Here is a 22,736-nt window from a genome sequence, read left to right on the forward strand (position 1 = left end):
GTGGTGCCAAACCCTGGAACCACACCCGTGATCAACCATCACCCCAAAGATATAAGCAATGATACCTCAGATGGGCCCTGCTTTCTCCTCCTCACATCAGGCTGTTTCTATTTTCATGGATAATTTGGTCTTCTCCTGCCTGGTCTTGAGGCTGACAGGGACCTACAGAAAGGAGCAGTTCCTCCCCTGGGATCAGCAGTCCAGGGATCAGGGAAACAGGACTGAGCACTGGGTTCTGCATCTCCACCTGGACAGGGGACTTCCCTGTTCCTGAAGCAGCCAATGTGGAGGGGTCACTAAGGGGCAGCAGAGATCATCTGGCAAAGCCACTTGCACATGGGGAGGGTCTGGGCATCAGGTGTTCTAACAGGAGGGAAGGTGGGTCACCATGACCTGAGATCAGAAGAAAAAGGCATAGGTTTCTACAGTATCAGCTTTGACAGTGATGTAAAATTCTGACTCAGTGTTTCTCAGATATGACTTCTATAGAACTTGCCTCTATTACTAGCACAGATCCAGTAATTCCTGCCTCTCCAGCCCGGCCCATACCTGGTAAACTCAATCAAAACTTCCTCAAGCTGGGTCTGTCCCTGACACTGAGTACACCATGGGGATACTGAGGCATAGCATGGATAACCTGTCCCAGAAGTTCTCCATCAGGACACATTCCTACCGCACCTCAATGGTTCCTCAAAACTCCACGTGCACTAGACAAGGGAGAAATTTTGTTCAGGTTCTGAAGTTCCCCAACACAGAACTGGGGTAGGACACTTCACTGACCTAAGTTTCTCCAGTCACCTAAAGAGTAAACATTCTGTAATAAGTTCAGAAAATGCAGACTCCAACTCTGAGCTCTGCTGTGACCACACCCAACCAGGAGCCTGGACAAGGAGAGGGATGCAGTTGTGGACCCCAACTATGGGCTCAGAGGGTGAAGCAGAATCCCCTGGGCTGAAAGTGGATCTGAAAGGCTGCCCCTCCCATCTGTGTGTCCCTTGAGGCTGAGCCCATTTCTGAAGCCTCAAGTCTCCTCAGCAGCATCCCCTAGCCCTGGCTGATTTGCATGAACAGCAGGTGTCTCCAGCAAGGGGATAAGTCAGGCCTGGGAGGAACCCTGCCCAGCCTCAGGACCTCAGGGAACAGAATCGAGGCACCTCCACCATGGCCTGGACCCCTCTCCTCCTCGGCCTCCTTGCTCACTGCACAGGTGCTGTGCCCAGGCTCACACCCACCCCAGGCCCAGGGTTCCGGGACAAGCCTGGTCCTGACTCTGAGCTCAGCAGGGGAGTCTCAATGGGGTTAGGATACTCAAGACCCTGCTGTGGGATGGGGGGCTGGTGGGGTGATAGCCCCCCACTGTGCTCACTGATCTGTGTGAGCCCTGAAGGGCTGCACCTGCCCAGGGAAAGGAGGGGGGTGGTTCTCATTGGTTCAAAGGCTCCATCCACCAGGCGGGCCCATGGGCCCCAGGGACTAAGATGACAGCAGAGTGGACACTGGGGCCTAGAGAATCACTGGAGCTTAAGCCAGGCAGGTGGGAGTGTTCAGGGGATGACACCCCAGGCTGGAAACCCACCTCTCACCTTCTCTCTTGCAGGCTCCGTGGCCTCCTATGAGCTGTCTCAGCCCCCATCAGTGGCAGTGAACCTGGGACAGACGGCCAGGATCACGTGTGGAGGAAACAACATTGGAAGTTATTATGCTTACTGGTACCAGCAGAAGTCAGGCCAGGCTCCTGTGCTGATTATCTATAAGGACAGCAACCGGCCCTCAGGGATCCCTGACCGATTCTCAGGCACCAACTCGGGGAACACGGCCACCCTGACCATCAGCGGGGCCCAGGCCGAGGACGAGGCTGACTATTACTGTCAGGTGTGGGACAGTGGTAATGCTCACAGTGACACAGGCAGATGGGGAAGTGAGACACAAACCTCTTCCCCATCTCTGTCATGCTCTCTCCAAGCCCCTGGAGACCTGTACACAAAGCAATTAGCAGATCTGGTCCAGGTCCCCAGATCTGAATTTCCCCCACCTCCCTCCCCATCCAATCTCCAGGAAGCTCTGCACAGGGAGGGTCAGGAGTGCATTTACAGCTGACAGCACTAGGCTTCCCTGCTTCTTGGGGCCTGGGTGTGAACTGCGGACAGAGGGCCTGGGTGGAGAAAAGACACAGGGAGACTTTCGTCCAGGGCTCATTATCTCTGCACTTCCATGTGGTGGCTGTGGGCTACTGCTCTCACAACTGACAAGGATTAGAGCCCCAAATTTCCCAGCTCACCTGAGGTCCTGAAGCCCTGGTGTCATGTGTGGAGTCACCTTCACCTGAGTGCAGTAGACACCATGGGGTCACCCACACCCTGTCTTTTGGGTTCACACACCCACCCACTACTGCCTGGAGCCTCTGACAGCTCACAGGGGTGCTCCTCACTGCCAAGGACTCTTGCTTCAGAGAATTGCCTCCCCACGTTCATGTCCCTTCTCCGAGAGGTTCAGTTAAATAATCTCCTGAGGCCTAGAGGCCAAGGCCCTGCCCCACTTTCACATGTCCTGAAAGGTCCCAGCTTTGGAGCTCCCTGCAGGAATGAGGCTTCATCTGATGTCTCACTCCGTGTGGGTCACTTCTCCTTCTGCCCAGTCTGACCTCCCTCTTCCTTCCAGATCTCCTGCACATGCATTTCTCCATCTCAATGTCAGCTTCCAGGAACCCAATCCAGGATAGCCAGCATCCTTGACAGGATCCTCTCAGACCTGAAGAGGCCACTGTATACACACAGAGCTAGGGTTTCTCCCCCAGATCCCCAATGTGCATGTCCAGTCCCCACAAATGTGCTCAGCCTTTAAGAGGATACAAAATACATTTTTCTCTGCTGGGAAATTTATTTTTGTCCCAGATGATTTGATATTGTATACCTTCAATATTAAGATATAACTATTTGTGAACACATCTGATGTTATGTTATGTGATAATGGGATGAGAGAGGAGAACAAAACAAACTTATGGTCAATATATATCTAAACACATCCTACAACATTAGGAAGAAGCACGTTACTTCTATACTGCTCATTTCTGTGACTACCCTGTGCTCAGAGGGGTGTCTATAATGTCTTTCTTCACTATTCACCCCATATCTCCTTCCCACAGCAAATACCTGAGCTAGTTGCCATCACTGCCCATTGATAGGACTAGACCTTCATTCTGGAAAGTTAGTTCATTATCATACCTGCTGAATTGGATTGTGGTGCATTTATGACTGTAATGCAGATGCAGGGAGTATTAGGGGATCTTCTGAATCCTTACACACCCTTCTTGCCCCAATTGTGCACTAGAAACGCAGCTCCCCTGTGATAGTACCATGAATAACCCCAGCCAGTGCCCTGCACTTTTCCTGATGATTCACTTCCAGGAGGAGCCTAAAGCAGACAAGACACACTCTCGGCCTCCAGAGCCGAGCAGTCCATATTCCCTGGGTTCTCACCACATCCACAGCACACACTCCATGTGGCTGGTGAAAGAGTCCATTCTTAACCCATTTTCTCCACAGCACTACACATCACTACAATCTGTACCAAGCTTACGTGACCAGAGTAAAACTGTATTGCCCCATGTCCCAGGGGGCCCGGTAGGACCTAGGGAGATAGACAGAGGAATGAGATATTCAACCATGGTCGAGATCTCTAGCCTGTGACACTCAGTGAGCACACAGTCCCCTGAGGAGGGGGGTGGGGGGGTCTCCACAAGATGCAGCTGCAGGCACGGCAGGTCTGGGTGAGGCCCGGGCATCTGCATGTAGAACAGCTCCCAGGGGGCCTGTGGTGCTGATCCTCCCAGGACCACATTCTGTGTGGCCTTACTCCTGCTCTCTGGCTGCTCCCAGCACAGGTGAGAGGCCCACAGGGAGCCACAGTGTGAGGCACAGGTGCCCTGCTCTCCTTCCCATCCTGGGTCCACGGCGTCAGGCCTTGCAATCCCCTGTGTCCACACTGCTCCCTCCCCTAAGGGCTTGGCCAGTGATTTCTGACTCAGCCTCCCTTTATTCCTCCAGCCCCTTCTCCTCTCCTTTCTTACAGGCTCGATGCCTCCCCTGATCTGAGGCAGACCCCCCCTGTCAGTGGCCCCAAGCAGGCCCAGGATCCCCTGTTCTGCAAATGAGCTCAGGAGTGAACATCTCTCTTGGTACCAACAGAAGACAAGCTTGTCCCTGAGCTGGTTATATAGACAGATAAGAGTGACCATCGGGGTCCAATTCTGAGGATGGAACTTTGGGACATGGCCCCCCTGAGCTTGACCAGAACTAAGGGCCAGGACAAGGCTGACCATTGCTGTGCCACTTACCATGGCAGTGGGTGTGTCTTCAGTGACTCAAGGTGACACAGAAGGATGGGGATGGGACACAAACCCTCCTACCATGGCCTGGCTCTCACTCTCACCTGTCCTCTGAGCAGCTGCTGGTCAGGACTTAGGATCGGGTAGGTGTCCTCCCTGGTCCTGGCGCAGGCCCTGCACTGTGGGCGACTCTAGCAGTTCTCTGTCCTCTGGTCTATGTTTATCCTACTGAACAGTGGCAGAGTGGGGGGCTAGTATGACTATGGGAGCTGGAGTCAGGATTTACAGTAGGTGATAAAGATTTAGGATGTCATTATACATCACATGGGCCCCAGATGTAATCACATGTCACTTAGGAGGGGAGACAGCTGTCTCAGCACAGTCCTGCAGGAATTCCTCTTCCCTTGGGTACAGACAGCCTGAATGGGCCACAGGGCAGCGTCTCCTTTGGTTCCTGGATAAGGTGTCCACACATCATCAAGGGCTGCCTGACGCCTCTTGCAAAGGGGACCAGGCCCCTCCTGCCCCAGGCCCTTCCTTCCTTAGATTTTACAGAAACCGTGAAGGAAGTGCAGACCATTGTGGGTCCCACCTGGGGTCTTTCTCCTGGTGCCATGTCCTCCCGCTGCCCCAATCCCATCACCTGCACCAGGCAGGCCTCACCTTTAGCTCAGGCCTGACCCACATGGCCTCACACCCATGCCCACGCTGACCCTGCATGGAGGTTGTGCCTGTATTTGGGCCGCGCCTGTCACTCTGAAAGGAAAGATGAATGAATAAGCTGAATTTCTCTTCATGATTCTTTGATGTATGGTTTTGAAATTGATTTTTAGAGCCATTGTATGAGGAATTAATAAGGAATTAATAAGGAAAAACAGAAGCTTCTGCAATTTCCCCTCTGGCTTGAATCAGAGCATTACCTTCATGGCAATGGGAGACATAGGTTAAAAAATAATTTTCTCCTCACCAAAGTACGGCATGTACAATTAGAATCTTTATCAAAAATTTACTTATTGACATGATGAACTACAAAGAAGATGTTTAGTGGGAATCCCTGTGACCAAAATAATATGTCCAGGGATTTATCAGGTTAAAGGATCATGAAAAGTCCCTCTAGAGAACAATAATCTGGAGATTCTCACTTCACCCATTTTCATCACATGACAATGAATGGGCTGGCATCTCCCTGGTCCTCAGGGGGCCCCATGGTCAACTTTAGCAGTGCCCCCTCCACAACCGGTATCTGGCAGAAGCGAGAAGAAGAAGCTGTCTCCTTCAGGACCTGGAACATTCTGACTGAGGTTGTCCCACATCCCCTCTCAGCCTGGGCGGCCTTCTTCACCTGGTGCAGGTGACTGTTGCTGCCTTGCGCCTGCCAGCCCCTGCTCCTCTCTCTGCCTCTCAGAGACTGGGGACCTGCATGCCTCTCCGAATCTCCCTTTCCTGTCAGGTGTACCTCTCCCTCATGCTCCTGCTCAGCTCAGCCAGTCTGTGGAGCATTGAGGAAAGCAGGGACAGGTCATCCGTGGGGGACGAGACAGGAGACCAGGACCAGAGCCACAAGTAGCATCCTAGTCTCCCTGTGGCTTTAGGTGGTAAGGGGGAATGGGAGGGTAACAATCACTTCCCTGAGTGGCCTCAGCCCCCAGGTGAACTGGGGAGTTCCCCGGGGCTGAGCACAACTGTGACAAACCTGTCCCTACTTCAGCAGCCTCCTCCTGCAGGCCCCTTAGTGTGCCAAGTGGCTGCCAAGAGAAACTGACTTAGTACCTGGAAATGGCCTCTTACTGCACCTGACCACAGGTGTTGTTGAACAAGTGAATCTCACAGACAAAATGACAGACGAAGATTCTAAGGATAAAGTCCCACATTCTAATGACATGCCAACTTTGGGACCATTTGGGTCTGGCGGAGCCAGAGGAGACGTGAAGCAGAAGGAGGAAGGTAATGAGGCCACAGGAACACCTTTCCCTGAATCACGTGTTGTCTGTGTGTCTTAGAGGACCTGACCCAGCCCCATAGCCAGGCACCTGAAAGACCACGGTGGGAGCCAAGGACTGATTCCAACACACTTGTGTGAGATAGTTGTCATGTGGCCTGACCCCAAGAAGGTGACTGATCCCAGAAACTGGAAGCCAAGGCTGTTTCTTTTTACCTGATAGCTGATTGCAGGATGCTGGAGGCTACCGTCTTCCTCTTCAGTCACATGTTCTGATCTCACCACTGGTTTGTCAATTAGGAGTCCCTGAAGTGGAGGGACTTTACATAATTTCGAACACTCATTGACTCAAGGCCCCTGGAAGGGCCTGGACCCAACAGTGCTCTTTGTTTGGGTCACAGGAGGCAGAGCTCTTTGTTTCCCCACCATGGCCTGGACCCCTCTCCTGCCCCCCTGCCTCACTCTTTGCACAAGTGCTGCCCCTGGGCCCTGCCCACATGCTCAGTCCCCACAGGATCTGAGCTAGGTCTGCCCCAAAACCTGAGCACAGTCCCAGCACAGCCTCAGTACTGGGACCTAGGGAATGAATCCTTGGACCTCACAACAACCTATTCTGCTCTGTCTTTTCAGGCTCTGTGGCCTGCAGTGGGCTGACTCAGCCACCCTCAGTGTCAGTGGGCTTGGGACATAGAGCAACAATCATTTGCCCTGGAGATGTACTATCAGGGAGATATCCATTGTTGTTCCAGAAGAATCCAGGCCAATCTCTCATGCTGGTCCTTTATAATGATAGTCGTCTAGCATTCTATCAAACTTTCCAATGAGGAAGTAGGAAAATAGGAGCCAAAATAAGTGAAAGAAAGAGAGAGAGAGGGAGAGAGAGAGAGAGAGAGAGAGAGGGGAAGGAAGGAAGGAAGGAAGGAAGGAAGGAAGGAAGGAAGGAAGGAAGGGGAAAGAAAGAAAGAAAGAAAGAAAGAAAGAAAGAAAGAAAGAAAAAGAGGAGAGATGAGGGGTACGGCACCTGGATGGCTCAGTTGGTTGGGCGACAGACTCTGGCTTGGGTCATGATCTCAGGGTTTGTGAGTTCGAGCCCCGTATCGGGCTCTGTGCTGACAGCTCAGAGCCTGGAGGCTGCTTGGGATTCTGTGTCTCATTCTCTCTCTGCCCTTCCCCGACTTGTGCTCTGTCTCTCTGTCTCTCAAAAATAAATGTTAAAAAAAATTTTAAAAAAAGATGAGGGGAGGGGACGGGAGGAAAGAAGGGAAGGGGAGGGGAGGGGAAAGGAGGGGAGAAGGGAAGGGATGGGAAGGGAAGGGAAGGGAAAGAAGAGAAGAGAAGAGAGAAGAGGGGAGAAAAGACATCAATCCAAACTGACCCTGAAATTCCATTGATGATAAGAATTCACAGGAAGAATGAAAAATACATTTTCATAACTATAGTTCATTTGTACATGAACATCCATCAGCATGATAGATGGTTCTCCATATCCTCACTTGCCATCTGAAGATGTCTTTAGGTCTAAAATGAGTCTTTTTTTTTTTAACGTTTATTTATTTTTGAGACAGAGGGAGACAGAGCATGAATGGGGGAGGGTCAGAGAGAGGGAGACACAGAATCTGAAACAGGCTCCAGGCTCTGAGCTGTCAGCACAGAGCCCGATGTGGGGCTCGAACTCACAGACCGCGAGATCATGACCTGAGCTGAAGTCGGCCGCTTAACTGACTGGGCCACCCAGGCGCCCCTAAAATGAGTCTTTTGAAGGCAGCATAGAGATGAGTCTTGGGTTTTTTTGTTTTTTGTTTTGTTTGTTTGTTTAATGCATTCTGTTACCCTATGTCTTTTGATTGGAGCATTTTGTCCATTTAAATTCTGGGTGATTACTGATTGACATGAATTTCATGCCATTGTGTTACCTGTAAAGTTGATGTTTCTGGTGATGTTCTCTTTTCCTTTCTAGTCTTTGTTGCTTTTGGTCTTGTTTTACCCACTCAAAGAGTCCCCTTAACTATTTCTTGCAGGGCTGGTTTAGTGTCATGAACTCCTTTAGTTTTTGTTTGGGAAACTCTTTATTTTTCCTTCTATTCTGAATGACAGCCTTGCTTGATAAAGTATTCTTGGCTGAGTATTTTTCCCATTCAGCACGTTGAATAGATTTTGGCACTCCCTTCTGGCCTGCCAGATTTCTGTGGACAGATCTACTGCAAATCTGATTTGTCTTCTCTTGTAGGATAAGGACTTTTTTTCCCTTGCGGTTTTCAGGATTCCATCGTTTTCTGGTTTTTGTTTGTTTGTTTGTTTGTTGTTTTTGTTTTGTTTTGTTTTGTCAATTTGATTCTGATGCCTCTGGGTGATGGCCAGCTTTTGTTGAATATAATGGGAATTCTCTGTGCTTATAAATGTTGATGTCTGTTTCCTTCCTCTGATTAGGGAGGTTTTAAGCTATGATTTGCTTAAGTAAACCATCTGCTTCTTTATCTTTCTTTTCTGGGATTCCTATGAAACGAATGTTATTAGGCTTTAAGGAGTCATTGAGGTCAATAAGTCTACATTCATGATACAATAATTTTCATACCCACTTATATTCAGAATATTATTTCCCATAATTTTATCTACTATATCCTCTGCTTCATCCATCCTCATTGTCATTGCATCCATATCAGTTTCAGTATTTTTTATTTCAGACTGATTACTTCTTTAATCTCTGCAGTAAGGGATTCTCTAGTGTCTTCTATGCTTTTCTCAAACACAGCTAGGATCCTTATGACTACTGTTTTCAATTCTGGTTCAGGGGCTCCTGCGTGGTTCAGGCAGTTAAGTGTCTGACTTCAGCCAAAGTCATGATCTCACAGCTTGTGGTTTCAAGTCCTGCGACGGGCTCTGTGCTGATCGTTCAGAGCCTGGAGCCTGCTTCAGATTTGGTGTCTCAATCTCCCTCTGTCCCTCCCGTGCTCTCTCTCTCTCTCTCTCTCTCTCTCTCTCTCTCTCTGTCAAAAACAAATAAACATTTAAAAAAAATAAAATAAAATAAATTCTGGCTCAAACATCTTACTAGTTTCTGTATTGGTTAAATCCCTGCTGTGACTTCTTCCTGTTCTTTCTTTTGCGGTGAATTCCTCTTGTGTCCTTTTGTCTGATTCACTGTTTTGTGTTTGTGTGTGAGTGTTAAGAAAGCCTGTTTTATTCTTGCGCCTGGGAGTAATGGCTATCTTAAGAAGAGGTCCAGATGGACTTAACAGGTATATTCAGAACATTCCACCCTAAAGCAGCAGAATATACATTCTTCTCCAGTGCACATGGAACGTTCTCCAGAATAGACCATATACTGGGACAAAAATCATCCCTAAGTAAGTACAAAAAAATTGAGATCTACCGTGCATATTTTCAGACCACAACGCTATGAAATTCAAAATCAACCACAAGAAAAAATTTGGGAAGGTAACAAATACTTGGAGACTGAAGAACATCCTACTAAAGAATGAATGGGTTAACTAAGAAGTTAAAGAGGAAATTAAAAAGTATATGGAAGTCAATGAAAACGATAACACTACAACCCAAAACCTCTGGGATGCAGGAAAGGGGGTCTAAGAGGAAAGTATATAGTAATCCGGGCCTTCCTAAAGAAGGAAGAAAGATCTCAGATACACAACCTAACCTTACCCCTTAAGGAGCTGGAAAAAGAACAGCAAATAAAACCCAAAACCAGCAGAAGACAGGAAATAATAAATATCAGAACAGAAATTAATGCTATTGAAACCAAAAAAACAAAACAAACAAACAAACAAACAACAACAACAACAACAAAAAACAAAACAAAAAAAATCCAGTAGAACAGATCAATGAAACCAGAGGCTGGTTCTTTGAAAGAAGTCACAAACTGATAAACCACTAGCCAGTTGATTAAGAAGAAAAAGGAAAGGACCCAAATGAATCAAGAATGAAAGAGGAGAGATTACAGCCAACACAACAGAAATAAAAACAATCATAAGAGAATATTATGAGCAATTATATGCCAATAAAATGGGCAATCTGGAAGAAATGGACAACTTCCTAGAAACATATACACTACCAAAACTGAAACAGGAAGAAATAGAAAAGTTGAACAGACCCATAACCAGTAAGGAAATCAAATTAGCAATCAAAAATCTGCCAAAAAACAAGAGTCCAGGGCCATATGGCTTTCCAGGGGAATTCTACCAAACATTTAAGGAAGAGTTAACACCTATTCTCTTGAAACTGTTCCAAAACATAGAAATGGAAGGAAAACTTCCAAACTCTTTCTATGAAGCCAGCATTACCTTGATTCCAAAACCAGACAGAGACCCCACTAAAAAGGAGAACTATAGACCAATTTCCCTGATGAACATGGATGCAAAAATCCTCAACAAGATATTAGCCAACTGGATCCAACAATACATTAAAAAAATTATTCATCACGACCAAGTGGGATTTACACCTGGGGTGCAGGGCTGGTTCAATATCCACAAAACAATTAACGTGATTCATCACATCAATAAAAGAAAGGACAAGAACCATATGATCCTCTCAATAGATGCAGAGAAAGCATTTGACAAATTACAGCATCCTTTCTGGATAAAAACCCTCAAGAAAGTAGGGATAGAAGGATCATACCTCAAGATCATAAAAGCCATATAAGAACAACCCAATGCTAATATCCTCCTCAATGGGGAAAAACTGAACGCTTTCTCCCTGAGGTCAGGAACAAGACAGGGATGTCCACTCTCACCACTGCTATTCAACATAATATTAGCCTCAGGAATCAGACCACACAAAGAAACAAAATGCATCCAAATCACCCAGGAGGAGGTCAACCTTTCACTCTTCGCAGAGGACATGATACTCTATATGGAAAACCCAAAAGATTCCACCAAAAAACTGCTAGAACTGATTCATGAATTCAGCAAAGTTGCAGGATATAAAATCAATGCACAGAAATCGGTTGCATTCCTATACACCAACAATGAAGCAACAGAAACAGAAATCAAGGAATCGATCCCTTTTACAGTTGCACAAAAAACCATAAAATACCTAGGAATAAATCTAACTAAAGAGGTGAAAAATCTATAAACTGAAAACTATAGAAAGCTTATGAAAGAAATTGAAGAAGACACAAAAACTGGGAAAAGATTCCATGCTCCTGGATAGGAAGAATAAATATTGTTAAAATGTCGATACTACCCAAAGCAATCTACATATTCAATGCAATCCCTATCAAAGTAACACCAGCATTCTTCACAGAGCTAGAACAAATAATCCTAAAATTTGTTTGGAAGTAGAAAAGACCCCGAATAGCCAAAGCAATCTTGAAAAAGAAAACCAAAGCAGGAGGTATCACAATCCCAGACTTCAAGCTGCACTACAAAGCTGTAATCATCAAGACAGTATGGTACTGGCACAAGAACAGACACTCAGATCAATGGAACAGAAGAGAGAACCCAGAAATGGACCCACAAATGTATAGCCAACTAATCTTTGACAAAGCAGGAAAGAATATCCAATGGAATAAAGACAGTCTCTTCAGCAAGTGGTGCTGGGAAAACTGGACAGCAACATGCAGAAGAATGAACCTGGACCACTTTCTTATGCTATACACAGAAATAAACTCAAAATGGAGGAAAGACTTCAATGTAAGACAGGAAGCCATCAAAGTCCTAGAGGAGAAAGCAGGCAAAAACCTCTTTGATCTTGGCTGCAGCAACTTCTTACTCAACACGTCTCTGGAGGCAAGGGAAACAAAAGCAAAAATTAACTACTGGGACCTCATCAAAATAAAAAGCTTCTGCACAGCAAAGGAAACAATCAGCAAAACTAAAAGGCAATAGACAGAATGGGAGAAGATATTTGCAAATGACATATCAGATAAAGGGTTAGTTACAAAATCTATAAAGAACTTATCAAACTCAACACCTAAAAAAACAAATAATCCAGTGAAGAAATGGGCAAAAGACATGAATAGAACACTTCTCCAAAGAAGACATCCAGATGGCCAACTGACCCATGAAAAAATGCTGCACATCACTCATCATCAGGGAAATACAAATCAAAACCACAATGAGATACCACCTTACACTTGTCAGAATGGCTAACATTAACAACTCAGGCAACAACAGATGTTGGCGAGGATGCAGAGAAAGAGGATCTCTTTTGCATTGTTGGTGGGAATGCAAGCTGGTGCAGCCACTCTGGAAAACAGTATGGAGGTTCCTCAAAAAATTAGAAATAGAACTACACTACGACCCAGCAATTGCACTACTAGGCATTGATCCAAGGGATACAGGTGTGCTGTCTCGAAGGGACACATGCACCCTAATGTTTATAGCAGCACTATCAACAATAGCCAAAGTATGGAAAGAGCCCAAATGTCCCTCAATGGATGAATGGATAAAGAAGATGTGGTATGTATATACTCTCTGCTCCTGGCTTAGCATTTTCTCTGGGAGGTGTCCCAGAACACTTCTCTGCAAGGGCTGATCATGACATTGCTGCTATGCCATGCCAAGAAAACCTAGCTCAGATGGGAAAGTACCAAAAGGAATCCAGGCCAGAGACACATAAGCATTTCAAGCTGATATTAGTGTGGCCAGCGCCTTAGTGGTGTCTGTTTCCTCATGAATGAGCTTTTCACTTTCTTGAGGAAAAGAGACTGGAAAGAGGATGATCATCTGAGGGAGGTGGTCACAGGATTCAACATTCTTATCACACCCAGGTTGTCATCATGATACCACAGTGCCAACTCTACTTAGATTCCCCTGATCCCAAGAGATGTGTTTCATGCTCTTCCAAGACAAATCTGATCAGGGGAGGGGTAGGTAGAATGTGGTCTATTTGTCTCAGCACAGTAAGGAGAGGGGATCTGGAGATTTACCTGCTTATGTAGCAACTTCCACTCATTCTAACTTTTGCTTTCCTCACCCCCATCACCAGTTGAATATCATCAGGGAATAAAATTCCTTGGTTGATATTTTACTAGTAAGTGCATAGTTTTGAAGTCAAAGAGGTGTCTAGAAAGGGGTCGACATAGAATCAGGCAAAATGTGCCTTAATATAGTTTTCTTCATATTCGTTGTCCTTGGGATTTGTCCAGCATCTGGATCTACAGGTCTCCTTCTGTTTCTCTGTCTTCTTTTTGAGGATCACCTATGGTATGGATATTGGGACATTTGATGAGACTCCACACTTTACTGATAGTTATTGATCTTTAACATTTTTTTCCCTTTGTATTTTAGATTGTACATTTTCTTGCTATGACTTTGAGGTCACTAGTCTTTTATTTTCCAATCTGTAGTTAATTCTATATAGTATACTTTTTATTGGTGCTTCATTATATCTTTTATTTCTTGGCTGAGACGTGATGTCTCTCCACTAATTTACAGAGAATTTCTCCTTTCTTGTGTTAGTTTTTAAGTAGCTCGTTTAAAGTCTTTGTGAGCAAATTCCAATGTTTCTTTCATACTGGGTTAAGCATCATCTTTCTCGCTGGTTGGACTTTTCATTTTTCTTCCTATAGTGGGTAATTTTGGCATCTATCCTGAATCTATTCAATGCTATTTTATGGAACTGTGATTCTAGTTCTAAATTCCAGGTGATGGTGGGTTGGTTTTGTTTGTTTTTGTTTTTTGCTTGTTTGTTTTACCAGATACTTTACCCAGTCGTGTACAAGCTACTAGTTTCAAACAGTGTTCTGTTGAATGTGTTTTCTGTTTCAGTTCTGTTTACAAACACTTTGCTCTGCTATTTGCATCTTTCCTAAGTGGAAACAACGCAACGATCTTCACAGGTCATATCTGGGATTTTAGTGGAAGCCACTTCCTCAGTTATATTCCCCATGACATTCCATCCTTCTTCTATCAGACACTGCACAAGTGCAGCTCAGAGATGATCCAAGACTCAATAATTGACATCGTTGCTTTCCCAGGCCTCTCCCTCTTCAACATCTCCCCATCCCCAGTATTTCCAGTTCCGTAGATCTTACTTTTGGTCTTCTGGACAGAAACCTAGGACTTGGCTCATCTTCACTGCCATGCACTTCCCCTGGCAGTGTTGACGTCTGGGCCAAGTTGCACGAGGACAGAGAGGATTGTCTCTTGTGCAAAATCCTAACGTGAGAAAAATAAGTTCCCAAATACACCACTGTTATTTCTCTCACTACAAAAGCACTTTCTGTGGGAAGGGACATAGAGAAGGAGGAGAGTCAAATTTAAAGGAAAAGAAAAAGTGTGCAGCGCCTGGGTAGCTCAGTGAACTAAGCATCTGACTTTGGCTCTGGTCATGTTCTCACAGTTTGTGAGTTCGAGCTCTACATCGAACTGTCTGCTGTCATCACAGAGCCTGCTTCGAACCCTCTATCTCCCCCTCTCTCTGACCCTCCCTGCTTGCATTCTCTCTCTCTCAAAAATAAATAAACACTAAAAAATGAAGAAACGAAAAAAGAAAAAGTGGATATCCAATTTGCTTGAGCTTTAGAAGTCATCCTTGTCACATGTCAACCCAGAACAATGGTGTGTTCCTGGATCTCTTTCTGTCTTAAGCTGGTGACTGGTGCTGCCTCCCAGCTGCCTTGAGGAGAGGTTGAAGGATTCTGAAGGTAAAATAGAAAGGTCAGCACTGATCGTTACTGCAACATCAATGTCATTCTCAATCTGCCTTGTAGGATCTTTTTCTAGGGACTCAAATAGCTCCTGCATAGCTGCCCAAATAGCTGCATTCTTTCCAGGCTTAAAGCAGCATTCATTGGGGAATCATGGTGTCTTCCTACTATATCTTAAATGGAACCTGATCCTGATAACAGTACTTGCAATCTGGGTAATTTTATCTGTTTGAAACAGGCATTAGAAAAAAATGGAAAGTTGAAAAAGAATTTTAAAACCTTCATAAGAACGATATAGGAAGAAATATTTCTAAAATGCTACTGTTTCTTCAGTGTTCCAGGGTCACTGAGGTTGGTTTTATGGTGACTGTTGGGCAGAGTGAGGTGAAGGAAACAGAGTAATGCCAGAAAAATAAATCAAAGATAAAATGGAATGAGATCTGGATAATATAAAGCTTATAACAAATGACCCTCTGAAACATAGAAATGTCCCATTATCAAACCTGTACTTCCCTATTCTAATTCAGTTCTCCATAGATCATGTACCATTGACAGTGTAAATTTTATTCTTAATTTCTAGGTTGGGATCTTAGGCTGAAGAAGGGCAACTGGCATGTTAATGAGTGGAATGTACAGAATGTCCTGGCGCATGTTCCTTTTTCCTTCATGGGGTTCACCCACATCTTCCATGTAGCATGCAAGCGAGTGACTGGGGCGACTGATAAGCTGGCAGGTTTCAATGTTGCACATACATCAGCACAAACAAAGAAGGGAGGGATGGTAACAAGCCTTCAGCTGGGGGAGACCTCACCACCAACCACCACTCACAACACATGGTCCACTGATGGGGGAAGGCAGTGACACGTTTCTAACAGTACAGAGATCCTCAGAAGTAGGTATCCAGCAGAGGGCACAGAAGCAAGGGCCCCAGGCCTGGGATACTCACAGAGACACAGTCATGTCATGAAAGAAATACACAAGGTCCTGGAGCTCATGACCATGAGGGCATAAGGATATCATTGTCTTCTGGACAAATCTGACAAAACATTCAAGTTCTTAACTTCCAGAAAAAACATGTCAGAGTGTTTGAGTCTTCTCAGCTAAGCGATGCTGCCCAAGGATACGGAAGTATGTAGAATGAAGGGTCATATCTGAGGGGCTGAGGAGAGGCAGGTGCAGGAAGCATATTAGCATAAAGGCCACTCTCTTCTCCGAGGCAGGGTGAGGAGATAATAGAGGCATGAGGGAGCCAGGCCCAGGATCAGAGTCTCAGAAGGAAGTGCTCTTGAGGCATCTCCACCATGGCCTGGACTCTGATCCTTCTCACCCTCCTCACTCAGGACACAGGTGAGGTCGCCAGGGAAGGGACCATGGGGACATCTGGGCTGATCCTTTCTCTCCTTCTCAGGATCATCGGAGTCTTTCAGCACTGCACTAATGAGTGTGCTTTACTTTTTTCAGGGTCCTGGGCCCAGTCTGCCCTGCCTCAGTCTCTCGCAGTGTCTGGGCTCTGGGCCAGATAATTACCATCTCTTGTTCTGGAAGCAACAATGACATTCAGGGTTATAAGGATGTCCCCTGGTACCAACAGCTCTCAGCCACATCCCCCAAACTCCTGTTTTATCATGTACATTCTCAGGCTTCAGGGATCCCTGATCGCTTCTCTGGCTCCAAGTCTGGCAACACGGCCTCCTTGACCATCTCTGGGCTCCGGGCTGAAGATGAGGCTGATTATCACTGCTCCTCATATGCTGGTAGTAGCATTTACACAGTGGTCCAACTTTATGGGGAAGTGAGACCAAAACCTTCCCTGCACTTACAGGCTCCCTCCATTCCCATCCAGACGGACTTCATGCAGCATGGTCTTGAGAATTCAGGTCTGTCTGCTCTCCTTTCTTCGCAAGATAAAGTAAAATGAAACACACTCTGCTGAATTGTCTGGGAAATAAATGACAGAGCCTATTTGCTTCTGTGATGTGGTCCTAGAAGTGACTCTTTCTAACTCTGCAAAGGCAGGAACTTCCAACCAGGAGGAGCCTGTGCAGTGCACTTCCTGCAATTCCCAGGGAATCCTCACTTTAAATGGCTCCATTTCACATACCAGTGCAGGCTGGCTCAGAATCAGTTTTCCAGAATTGGTGTTGTCTTAGTCAACCCAGTTTCCAACCTACTCGTTTTTGTTTTCTTCATGGCTTTTTTGAGTTATATATAGATACCATAAAACTCACTCATTTAAAACAACGGCCTTGAGTGCATTCTCCAAATTGTGAAACATCACCACCATCACATTTCAATTGTCCTCGGAAGAAACTCTATACCTATTGGCATTCATTTCCCATTTCCCACCAATTCACCCAGTCCCTAGCAATCAATCATCTACAATCTGTCTCCATCATTTTGCCTAGTCTGGACATTTCATATAAATGGAGTTGCACAATATGGTATCTTTTGAGAATGACTTCTTTCACTCGGAATATTTTCAAGTTACATCCATGTTGTAGCATGTACTGGTATTTAGTTACTTTTACTGCCAGAATATATCCTAATGTATGGATAAATCACATTTAAAAATTGAAAAATTTTTCAGTTTTTCATTTTTCAGTCCTTTCTGCCTTGTCCTAGTCAACATGAGCCTCCTTGGTGAGCCATTCTTCTGCATGTCAGTGACTGAAGTAATACCACCTGAGAAAAGATCTGAAGACATAGCTGAGGGAATGAGGATAAAGGGAAGGTGATTTTTCCAATGTCCCCTCATTTTTTACCCCACATCCAAGGAACCTGAACAGAGGAAAATGTGACTTGAGACTCTGTGATAGGTAGAATCTTCCCTTCCCTGAAACCAATGAGCCCCTGTCCTGGTAGCAGCCCTGCAAGTGGACTGCCTGCTCCAAGGGTGGGCTTTTTCCAAAACAGCTCCTTTTTTCCACAAGGAAGAGCTATTGGCTGGGCATGTCCCCATTCCACAGGGGCCTCCCACATATTTGATTGGGTTGTAAACCCAATTTATGGCTGAAATGCCAACAATAAAAATTTCTAACAACACATATACATAAATAATGGCCAAGAATTCTTTGTGCATTGAACGAACCTAAGCATAATCCTCAGAACATAGGATTAGGACCAAGTCTCTTCCCAGTTGAGCAGAACTTTCTATGTTTAGCACTGGAAGTACCATGTCCTGGCAATGACCTCATTCATGAGCAAACGGTGATGGATGTTCAGTTTAGAATAGATCTTAGTCTCTCTCATAATGTTCTTTTATGAATTATTTTCTAAATCTTCTCTATACCTTGTTTTCTTTCCCTGATACATGGTCAGTACTTTCATGCTTCAGACATCTAGACTGGAAGAGCAACACACCTTGAGTCCTACAGGGGTTCTAAGTGAACTGCAACATGGCATGTTCTAAGAAAGACACAGAATAACATCCTGAGTTACCACCTCATGTTTGTGTAAGAATGATCAGAGGCTGTGCCTGCCTGAAGGATATATGTCCTCATGAGGAAATCCTGCAGGACATGAAGGGGCCATTGCCTTGTTATTTTCTGTCTTGTTATTATCTGTTATGAGACTTGCTTTCTGACTCTAATTACATCAGCATGATTCTATTTTTTTAAGTTTATTGATTTATTTTGAGAGAGACAGACAGGATGAGTGGGGGAGGGGCAGAGAGACAGAGAGACAGACAGAGACAGAGAATCCCAAGCAGGCTATGCGTTGTTAGCATAGAGTGGGATGCAAAGCTCTAACTCACAAGCCTTGAGATCATGACCTGAGCCAAAACTAAGAGTCAGATGCTTAACCAACAGAGCCTACCAGGTACCCTGCGTGATTCTTTATAAAGTATTTACTAATGCATAGGAAGGCAGGTGTCATCATTCCCCATACTAGTGTGTCTCTTTTTAAGGTGATATTGATGGAGATTGAAATGGGGTTCATGAGCACACAGCTAAGAAAGAATTCTTGAGACATCTTTGGTGCAAAAAGGTGATTTTTATTAAAGCCTGGAGACAGGACTCATGGGCAGAAAGAGCTGTGGTTGCAAGTGTAGGGAGAGACTTATATATTTCGAGTTTGCAGAGGGAGAAGATGTATAGATAACATAAGTCCCCAAGAAATTTCTGGATCCTGAAAGCAGGGTCTCACAGGACTCTGAAGGTTTGGTGTTCTCAAGATAAGGTTGCTTTTAGTTTTTTTTAAATTTACTTCTTTATTTTTAATTTAATTCCAAGTTAGTTAGCATATAGTGCTATAATGATTTCAGGAGTAGATTTCAGTTATTTATCCCCTATGTATAATACCCAGTGCTCCTCCAAACAAATGTCCTCCCTAATGTCCCTTACTCCTTTAGCCCATCACCCCACCCACAACCCCTCCAGCAACCCTCAGTTTCTTCCCTGTATTTATCACTTATGTTTTGTCCCCCTCCTTGTTTTAATATTATTTTTGCCCTCCTTCCTTTATATTCATCTGTTTTGTATCTTCAATTTCTCATATGAGTGAAGCTGTATGATATTTGTCTTTCTCTGACTGGCTAATTTCACTGAGCATAACACTCTCTAGTTCCACCCACATAGTTGCAAATGACAAGGTTTCATTCTTTTTGATTGCTGAGCAATACTCCAATGTGTGTGTATATGTATATGTATATATGTATATGTATATGTATATGTATATATACATATACACACATATATACCATATTTTCTTCATCCATTCATCCATCTTTGGACATTTGGGCTCTATCCATACTTTGGCCATTGTTGATAACGCTGCTATAAACATTGGGGTACATGTACATGTTTGAAAGAGCACACCTGTATCCTTTGGATAAATACCTGGTAGTGCAATTGTCTGGGTCATATGGTAGTTGTAGTCTTAATTTTTTGAGGAATCTCGATACTGTTTTGGAGAGTGGCTGCACCAGTTGCATTGCCACCAGCAGCGCAAAAGAGATCCTCTTTCTCCACATCCTCACAAACCTAAGTTGTTGCCTAAGGGTAGCTTTCGGTTTTTGAAGAAGTATGAGCCTTAAGGCATTAAGGCAGCCATAAACTCCTAGAGGAACGTTACATGCTGCAGGTCTCTGGTATATATCAGTGGGCTGCATGCTGTAAGGGATGGAATTTAAATTACATGCTTCTTGTCTTTGTTTCCCTCATCTGTATGACAATTTCCTTTGGAGAAAGTGGTTATTATGTTTATGCTAGGAAACATTACCAAGAAACAAAGAAGTTAGACATTGAGTAAACAGGATTGCTTCCAATATGACATTTCTAGAGCTACAAAGCCCTTTGTGTCTTGTGATTATGACTCTCAAAGCATAGGAAAAGCCTCTAGGGTTGTCTTAAGTAATGACTATATACATTTCAAAATTTTTATAAAAAGATGAGAAGATTGTTACTTTTAATAAAGGCAATGTGAAACACTTCAGGTGTTTCTATGGTCAAAATATCTACCAGTGTTTTTCTGTTCAGTACAATCAGGGAAATTAGGGCAAGAACATACATGTGTCCAAAGAATTTCTATGTTAAGTGCCACTCATTTTACATTGAATCTGTTCTGGTAATTTACTTTTTCTTTTCTTCTTCACTTTCTACAATTATGAAACCGTCTTGTTTCATTCAATCTGAATCCTAAAGATTTAGGGACTGATATTTGTGTATTTTTAGTTTATTTGCTTTAGCTTTATTAGTCATTAATCATATTATATTCAAGCGGCATGTTTGCTGCCTTTGGAGGTAGTCTTGCTCTTTATTTGAATATTATGCCTTATTTTATGGACACCAGAATCCAAAAGAATTAAGAAAAATAGTGTTTCCTGCACCATAGGGAACTGAGTTTGCTCTTTGTACTAACAGTGCATGGAGCAGAGGAAAAGGCGGCTCTTGCATGTATCATGTAAGCAGAAGTTGAACACCTGTACTCTTCCCAGGGAACCTGTCTATGGTAATCTCAGGAGGCAAGGATCCAATCTACAAGACTACTCACTCCACCTCAGAACTAAGTGATGGATTTATGAGAAGGTCATTAACAGCTTGCCGTTTTATTATTATTTTAGTAATAGACATTATTATCTAGATTCATTCTGAGTAATATAGAACATACATGTTCAAAACACACATGAACAATCATTTCAAATAAAACAGCTATCACTTCCTCCTACCATGCATTCTCCTTCCCTCAGTCTCACGTCCACCAATTATTTCCTCCCACCTTTTGCCAGAGCATCACCTTTCTTGTGCTCCTTAAATGTCTTCCACAGGGTGTGAACAAGGACACTGACATAGTTTCATCAGAACATTCACACTCTATAGAAATATGCCCATATTCTGAGTGGGCATTTCCATTTCCATTCTGGCAAAGACTCGTCAGCCCTGATTAGAGTCTCTGCCCCAAACCCATCTCTTTAGTAAACACACTAGGTCAGAAATCCTTGTGGATGAAGAGACTGCTTCAGGATGACACACAGCTACGAGGGGGAGATCTTCTCAATATGCACTATGGGGCAGGATGAAGAATGTCAGGGCAGACCCCTTGGGCTTTGGAGAAGGGGCATGAACAAGGGGCTTTGTAAAGGACTCTCCTAACTGCAGTGCTCATGTGCATCTCCTTCTGTTCTCTTTAGTCCCTAGCTCGCAGCCTGTGGTGACCTAAGAGCCTTCCTTCATAATGATGCCTGAGCTGACAGTCATCCTTACCTGCTCTATGAGTCTGGGACATGTCGTGACTGGGAATGTTCCAAGATGGTTCCAGAGGAAACCTGGCCAACCTCCTCTACAACTCATTCTCACAGGCAGAGCTTGCCCTCACCATCTCTAGGGCACAGTCCAAGGACAAGGCTGAGTACTTCTGTATAGTCTGATATAATGCACCTGCTTCACAGCGACACCTTGAAAAGGATGCTGCATTAAAAATTTCAACATGATCATGAACAAAGAGAAAAATCCTCCCATCTTGGGCAAGGGCTGAGACCCAATTAAAACCCAATTTTCCGTTCACTCAGCCAGTGATTGCCCTAAGTATAACATTCTTGGAACAAAATCTGTTTTCCAGAGCATTGTGGATGCTGCCTCACTGTTTCACTAGCATTCAATATAACACAGGAGAGGTGTGAAGATGGTCTGATTTTCATTCTTTTGGGTCATAGGACTTTTGTTGTGAGAAGTTATGGAATTCTTTAGAACAAATTTAATTAATCTGAGTTTGAGCACTAGATATATATACACACATCAGGAGAAATTTTTCTGCTGGTACCAGTAATATGCTTTGGGTGCCACAGCTCAAGTGGTGTGACCATCTTCCATCTAGGGAGGGTGTTCTGGCCTTTTCTAGCGATATGCCCATGGGCCTCTGAAGACATCTCATGAAGAGGAGTCTAGTAACCACCCGCCGTCTGGTAGCCAATGATTGGTGCAGGGACACATATTCCTTGTTCCCTCACCTGAAAGTGGAACACACCCCATGGTACACCTTACCCTCCAGAGTTCCCTACAGGATCAGGCAGAGACCAGACTTTACCTTTCTAACTTGCCCACCCTGCTCCCCTCTCTCCCTTCCTGTCTTAAGAACACCCCTGAGTAAATCACATGGGCCCCCACTCCTCTTTCAGACTCTGCTTCCAAGGAACCCAAATGAGACTTTACGTAGGGTAGAGTGAAGAGTAAGTCCCCTGCCCAGGTCTTGCATATCAAAGACCATCACATATAGCAACTCTTGTACATCTTTCCAGAAGTAGCTGGGCATATATTACTGCTCCATTCTTTATAAGGCTGCAGATTATTCCACAGGAACATTTTAATCAACTGGACCCTAATGCTAATTCTGATCTTACAAATAACACTATGATGATACTCAGACTATGTATG

At 44.6% G+C, this 22,736-nt stretch overlaps 1 gene segment (V, D, J or C); it reads left to right on the forward strand.

The window, feature by feature from the left end:
• Window positions 1-1,073: 1,073 nt before the first annotated feature.
• Window positions 1,074-22,736, forward strand: part of LOC121010111 (immunoglobulin lambda variable 3-9-like) — a gene marked incomplete at its 3' end in the record, with an annotated part of 226,055 nt that continues 204,392 nt past the window's right edge. Inside the window, 2 exon segments of the V gene segment in view lie at window positions 1,074-1,207; window positions 1,598-1,885. Of these exon segments, the coding sequence occupies window positions 1,162-1,207; window positions 1,598-1,885 (334 nt within the window).

Source organism: Herpailurus yagouaroundi, unplaced genomic scaffold (genome assembly GCF_014898765.1).
Source record: "Herpailurus yagouaroundi ecotype Mexico unplaced genomic scaffold, PumYag 191, whole genome shotgun sequence".
Lineage (NCBI taxonomy): Eukaryota > Metazoa > Chordata > Mammalia > Carnivora > Felidae > Herpailurus > Herpailurus yagouaroundi.